The 7010-nt window shown below is 45.3% G+C and overlaps 1 protein-coding gene across 1 annotated transcript; it reads left to right on the top strand.

Annotated features, from left to right (window-relative positions):
• Positions 1–3243: 3243 nt before the first annotated feature.
• Positions 3244–6372, top strand: LOC127028909 (regulator of G-protein signaling 7-binding protein-like). Its single transcript, XM_050914558.1, has 2 exons — positions 3244–3402; positions 6202–6372. Exons 1-2 carry the CDS (start codon positions 3244–3246, stop codon positions 6370–6372), a joined length of 330 nt encoding a protein of 109 aa, XP_050770515.1.
• The last annotated feature ends 638 nt before the right edge of the window (positions 6373–7010 follow it).

Raw genomic sequence — 7010 nt, 5'->3', positions numbered from 1 at the left:
AAATATCTCAGCTCTGTGTGTTAATCGGCTTTTTTGCACACCAGGTGAAAGAATCCTGATTTTTGGGACAACAGCATCTCACATTTCTCAGCTAATCAGTGTCTCTTTCATAATTTATCTAGTCCATTACATTCTACTCACCGTTGGGAAATATTACCAGAAACCAATGACCAGAGAAATAAATGGATTAGACAAAGATTACAACAAAATGGAACAAGAGATACTCCCAAGTAAAAAGTTCATCTCAGTTCATTTTTTAGAATTACAATACAGGCTAGGTATAGCAAAACCTACATATTTACTTTTATTTCATTATGAGCTGTGGAGTTGCCAAAGAATTTGACTATGTAACGGGCCAAGTACTCTCTGAACTTACTTCAAGGTCACCTCCCCATGCTCTTTAGAGGCTGCTGCAGGAGGGAACAGCAAGCCCCTGCTTGTTGTAATCCATTAAACACCAGGAGACGAAGCTAGAATAAGGCCATTTGCGACAGGAACTCTAGTTCAGACAAGAGGAAAGAATCATGTTTCTCTCTTTTCAGGAAAGTGTTGCAGCATATATACCTCTGTTTTCTCAGGAGAGCATTTTGTTTCCTGGTGGTATATATTTTCAAACCGAGTCTTATTGCTCCCAGTGCCCCCCCGCGACAGCATTTGGTGGCTTAGCTTGGAGCTCTTCCCCCCCAGCCCGAGAACTGGGATGTCTACAAAAATCATTGTTTCTTTTGCATCCCAGACTGACTTGTTCCCTGTCACTCCTGCTTCTCCAGTGTAACCCTGGGGTGCCATCAAATTCATCATGTGCCATGATGATTTCAGAGGTCAGCTGGAAGAATTAAGAAAACACGAGGTCTTATAAATTACCAAAAGAATCATCAGATCCACTTCCAAATGTGGACATACTGAAAATATAAACAATCAGGAGTGAACACGCTGTAGGTCACTGGGACTTCACAACTGTTCCAGATGTTGGCTGAAGGGTAAAACTCAGCTCTGACTCAGGTTTATACAGGGCAGATTTATCACCAGGAACTAAATTCTAATCTTTTTTAAAAGTCAGTGGGACTTCTGTCATTGACTTCAAGGGACCAGAACTTCAGCCAAGACAGGTAATGTATAAGCAAACACGCTGCACTCTTTGGTCGATTTATTGTTATTGTTGTTGTTTTTAGTATTAGTATTATTTCATTATTGGTATTACAGTAGCTCTTAGAGACCTGAAATAAGACTAGAACATATGACTAAAATGATACATGATCAATGATTAAAACACTAGCATTAATGTGGCATAATACTACATTTTAATTTCCCTTTACAAATATATATGTTTTGTTCTATATAGATGTGAGGAGAAGATGCATTCATTTTGCTTTTTGCCAGTATTCAAATATTTCCCTTGTCATTAGGTAATGGTTTGTGTGTGTATGGAAGTAATATGATGTCCTGGCTCAAAGCTTGTGTTCATGCAGCACCAAATTCAAGCATTTATTTCCTATGAGTAATAGAATTAAGTTTACTATGAAAAGAAAATGTGGTGTCTTTAAAATAGCACTTGCAAACTGCAAGTTCTTGCTGCTCTGGATGCTGAAGACCTAGTAGTATGTTTACAAGGTAACATTATAATTACAAGGCCAGTTTTGTTTTACCTAAAGTGATGACAGTGCTTGCAAGCACTGCAAACCCATCAACACTAACACACATCCAGTAGCTTCTATTTCTGGGAAAATAGCAGGAAATTTCTAAAAAGAGTTTCAAAGTAGACTAGATAGGCAATGTCCAGACTCAGGTAGATACCAGGGTGTCTGTGTTACAGTAATGCTCAGCGAAGCCTGAAAAGAGGTCCTCAACCTGCCAGAGTGCCATTGCTGACATATTTAGGCTCCTTGGCAAGACTGGGTTTGTGTGTGTGATGTGTTTGGCATTCCCTTGGTATCAAGAACATTACTGAAACATAAAAAAACTTGTATTTAATGTCCTGAAGAAATAAAATTATACCAGAAGTGAGGTAAACTCCTAAATGGCCATAGCTACCTGGCTACAGACAGGAATAGGACTAGCCCTGGAGCTGAAGCTGGCCCTGCCTGTAGGGCAGCGGGGTCCCCGAGGGGCCCTGGGGAAGGTGGCTGCAGAGACAGTGTGGGCACAGCCCTGCAGCTGTCTGCATCAGAGGGGCCAGTGCCCAAGGCCTGGGGGGACTGTGAGCCTGTTGAACTGCAACTGCACTGTTGTGCTGGAGCACAGAGGGAACAATTTCTCCAATCGATTATTATTTAATCTTTTCTACAAATACAATCTACAGTGTAGTTGCATCACACTCTCCAAACATTTTTCTTAGAGCCCCAAAATAAGATGTTTTTTAGTGAAAGAAAACAAATCTGAGCAGTGAACCAAGTCTTCGTCAAATAGAGAAATATTTTCTAAGAAGGAAGCTTCTTGAGGATTAGTATCAACTTCGGCAAAGGCTGGACGGGTGATGTGCTAACGTCCGTAGGAAAACTGCCCCGGCGGCCCCGGGGTGGTTCCCGCTGAGGCTGCAGCCACCCGAAGGGAAGGCAATGCCCAGCTTCTCCCTGGGGCACGCACCGGGAGGGCGCTTCGCCCCGGCGCTGACCCGCCTCCCATGGCGGGCGGCCGGCCGGGCGAGGCGCCGCCGCCGCTGGCGGGCTCGGGAGGGCGGCGAGGCCCGGGGAGTGGCTGCCGCTCGCGCTCCCTCCCTGTGGGGGCGGTGCGCTGTTGACGGCATCAGCCCGCCGGGCCCATACGCCTCACCGGCCCCTCCGAGCGGCTCCCGGCGGGCGCCCCGGCGAGACGCGCTGCGGGGGAGCGGGCTCCCCTGCTGGGAGCATCGGGCAGGTTTCGGCGGCCGCTGGATGGGAGCCCTTCTCCGCCGGGCACGGCCGCTCTCCCACGCCGGCTGCGGGAAGGAAGACGGCAGAGTATGCTACCGGCGGGGCGGTTCCGCAGGGTCTGACATGCTGCTGAAGGAGGGAAGGCGCCAGCCCCTCCGCCTCTCCCCGCGGTAGCGAAGGCGATGCTGCAGGGCGCTCCTCGGGCTCTCCCGCAGGTGCCAGGCTATCACCCACAGCAGCCGCGATCGCTGCCGTGACCCGGGCGGCCCCGGGCGGGCCGAGGCGACGAGCGGCGCGGGCCTGCACCCCTCTTCGGGGCGGCGGCGGGGGAAGGCGCTGCCTGCGCCCGCGGGGCCCCGCGCGGCGGGCAGCTCCGCGCGGCGGATGCGTGTGCATGAGCTCTGCACCAAGCTGGCGCAGGAAGCGCCCCCGCTCCGCCGCCTCCATCTTCCAGGGCAGCAAGACCTCGCCGCGTGGCTGCGACGGTGAACGCCGGAGCAGCGGCTCCGAGAGCGCCTACCAGACCCAGAGAGCCCTGGATGACTGCAAGATGGTGGGTACCACAAAAGGGCTTGCCTTAATTTTTATATTTTCCGAGTGTTCTCGTCGCTGGCGGCGGTGCCGCTCCTCCCGCCAGCTTGCCTATTCCCATCACGTGCAGTTGCACTATTTTTAAAACTGCAGTCCCCGTCGGGGGTGCTGCCCTGTAGCCTAACTCGTAGCGGTTCAAACACGGGAGAGGGGAGGGAAAAACGAGACCTATGGGGAGCCGGCTGGGTGCTGCAGGACAGGTAGGGTAGGGACCGGAGCCGGGCACCTGGCCCTGCAGGAGCAGGAGCCCTCGCCCCAGCACATGCTGCCTTCGAGGCGCTGCCAAGCAGCTGGAGTTGCATTCTGCTAGATCCGGCCAAATCTGTCCCCAGGCTTGCACTAAACTGCAGCCTAAATAGGTAAATAGTTGCCTCCACTGCATCAGTGCACTCTGTGCTTGCTGTCTTGTGTGCAGCAACCACACTCTTGCCCTAAAATCCTTCTAAAACAGGATTCAGAATTTGAGGCCCCGAAATTCTGTCCCTGACATACATGGTACCTGTTTCCAGTCTCCCCGGAGTAGCTGATTGCAATTATAAAATCTCAGATCAAGCACCTGCATCCATGTTATTTTTGGACTGTCACATTATGGTATGACATTTTTCTCCATTCACGCTCAAAATGTTTGGATCCTGACACTTTCCTCCAAACCAGCACCATACACCCCATATCTGGCTCCTTGGGCTACAGTCAGCTGGACATTGGGCCCCAAAATTGCTCCTCTCACCAATGACAGAAATAGAAACCAAATGAAGTTGCTGCTACTTTACTTGAAAAATCTGGATCTTGCTACAGCTCTGTCCAGTAGCATTGGAAATATATCATCTGCTACTTCTATTCTGCTGGATTCTGGCAATTTTTTCCTCTAATATTGCAAACTGTGCTGGCAGATACCCACTCTGATACTTCAAAATCGAGAGCAACTCCCAGTGCACCAAGGAACAAAAGCTGCCACAGTAGCTCTATAAATATACCCAACAAGTGGATCCTACTGGGTCCTACCTTTTTTCTCATTCCCGACAGCATAATTTGGTTAGTTAAACAGAAGTGCTAGCTTTGTTTCTTCACTGTTTATCTGGTAGAATTCACTGATTAGAAATAAAATATGATTTACAGATGGATTGTCAAGATGCAGTAAGATTCAGGAGATAAAACCAATGGTTTTTTTCTTTTTCTCTGTCTCGATGCTGCAACATCAGTATGGTTTTGTTTTCCTTGGCAATGCTGAGGTGGCTAAATGTGTCCTCTATTTAGACAGGGAATATCAGGTGAGAACTGGCAAAATGTGTCTGGCGCAACCAGTTACCAGTTGCAGGATGAGATGCTTTTCTCTTTTTCTTAATGCAGAATAATTACACTGTAACACAACGCAGTACAATTTTTTTTTTCTCCATTGCTTTCATGCATCCTCTACAGAATGAGAGAGTTGAAGCCAGGTTTAGCAGAGTACAAGCATTGTGCCTGGGACTTTGTTTGGTGTGTGCTTTTTTTTTTGTTTTGGGTTTTGGGGGTGTTTTTTTGCAGATGTATCAGAATGCATTGGGATTGTTTTGCTGCTCCAGAAGCAGAGAAACCTATTTGCTACTCTTACAATGAAATTTAAGAAAGCATGGCCAAAAAATGAGTCCTGATACTATTCTCAGTTATACAGAGTAATTACAGTGGGATGCATGAAGAGCCAGAATGTCACAGAAGTGACTCATTTATTTTCTAAGTATGAGAATTTGAGGGCTTGACTTTAAAATTTGGTAGATCTGATAGAATCCAGGTGCCAGATCCAGGTTTTTAGCATGCTTGTATGTTGGGATATGTTGAACTCCTGGTGGTAATGATGGCTGCAGAATTATGAGCAGTTACTCTTGTCTGTTTTTATGTAGTTTGGAAATTGAGGTCAAATTAGCAAAACAAAGATAAATAAATATTCTGTTCTATTGCTCCCTGCCTTCCACCCTTGCCACCACGTGGAGCAAATGGTCTGATGTGCTTTCTTTCAGAAGACAGCAAATGCTTTGTTTCCTTAAAATATAATCCCACATAGGTGATCAGTGGAACTAAACAATAATGATCTTTCCATCACTGTAAAAGCTACCCATTTATCCAATAGCATCCATGTGTATCTGCTGGATATTAGATTTCTGTGAAAAGGTTGAAGTGTTTATTTACTTTTTTGGGCTTTTTTCCCCCCACATTGGAAAAAGTGCTTTCTAGAATCCTAACTGGAAAGTGCCTATCTGGTACATCTTCTCAGCTAATAGCTTCTGATCAGTTTTAAGTCTGAAAGTTGGGTTAGAGGCTAGTGACAGAACAGAAATCATTACAAAATAAATTAGCAAAATCTCCAGTGTAAAAGCAAATGCTACATTACAATCCCTAAATGTGCTGTTAATCAGGAAGCAGGAGGAGCAAAGGCAATAATTTCTGGAGATATTTTTGTCTTTTATGATAGCAAAAAATAACCTCATGCTACTAGTAAAACAGCTGGTTTTTTGTCTGCTTAATATTTAAGACTAATAACTCAAACACTTTCAGAGATTAAAAGCAGAAACACTACTTTCCTGCAAATGAACATTTATAGCTCACAGAAGAGGCAGCTGGCATGGAGGCCCTAGTAATTTACTAAATCTTAGGCACTTGATCCTGTATGCCATGAAATTGGGAGCAGCAGGAACAAGCCCTAGATTGGGCATGTTTTTTAAAAACTTGATTGTTTTTATCAGTGTAGTTAAATGTCTCATGTAAGTAAATCCTCTTTGTTTTTCAGCTTGTCCAGGAGTTCAATACCCAGGTGGCTCTATACCGGGAGCTGGTCATTTCCATTGGGGATGTCTCAGTCACCTGTCCATCTCTGCATGTGGAAATGCACAAAACTCGAACCCGAGGATGTGAGATAGCCTATCAGGCTCATCAAAAACTAGCAGCAATTTCTGGGTAGGAGTCTACTTATGTTTAATTAAAGCTTTACTCATATGCACATCTTTGCTAAATACTACATTGAGGAAACTTTCAGCAAAAGCATTAACTTGTGTTTCTGTTTTAGGCATAGAGATGTATGACCACAAATTCTACATGATGCTCATATCCTTATGATAGTGCAATTTTGGGTCAAATCCTGGTCCCCTTACCAAGATGGTATCTTACTGATTTCACTGGATGCTTTTATGTAAGATGAACAGGATTTTACTCTGTATCACTAGACAACTTAAAAAGATCAAGGGAGAAGCCTTGCCTTTCAAGGGTGAAATAGCAATAGCTTTCTGCCCAATCCTTCATTGGGTATACCTAATTGAACAGTTAGAGACAACTAATTCAGCTCAACTAGAGACTTAGCAAAATTAGAGGAAAAAATAATTAGGTGAAAATTACGTAAGGGGGGGAATACAAATACTATTGTGAAAACTTGTGTTTACATTCTACATGTTTTTAAATCCTTATTTGTGTTGAAATGAGGATTGAAGCTTTGCCAGCATATAATGTTTGAATTTATTCTTTGACGGACTTAGTGTATTACATTATATACATTCCTTTCCATGGTGACAGAATGTATCATCATGTACTTGAGACTATGCCTCA

The sequence above is a fragment of the Gymnogyps californianus genome, unplaced genomic scaffold (genome assembly GCF_018139145.2).
Source record: "Gymnogyps californianus isolate 813 unplaced genomic scaffold, ASM1813914v2 HiC_scaffold_48, whole genome shotgun sequence".
Lineage (NCBI taxonomy): Eukaryota > Metazoa > Chordata > Aves > Accipitriformes > Cathartidae > Gymnogyps > Gymnogyps californianus.
This window is presented reverse-complemented; position numbering and strand designations above follow the sequence as displayed.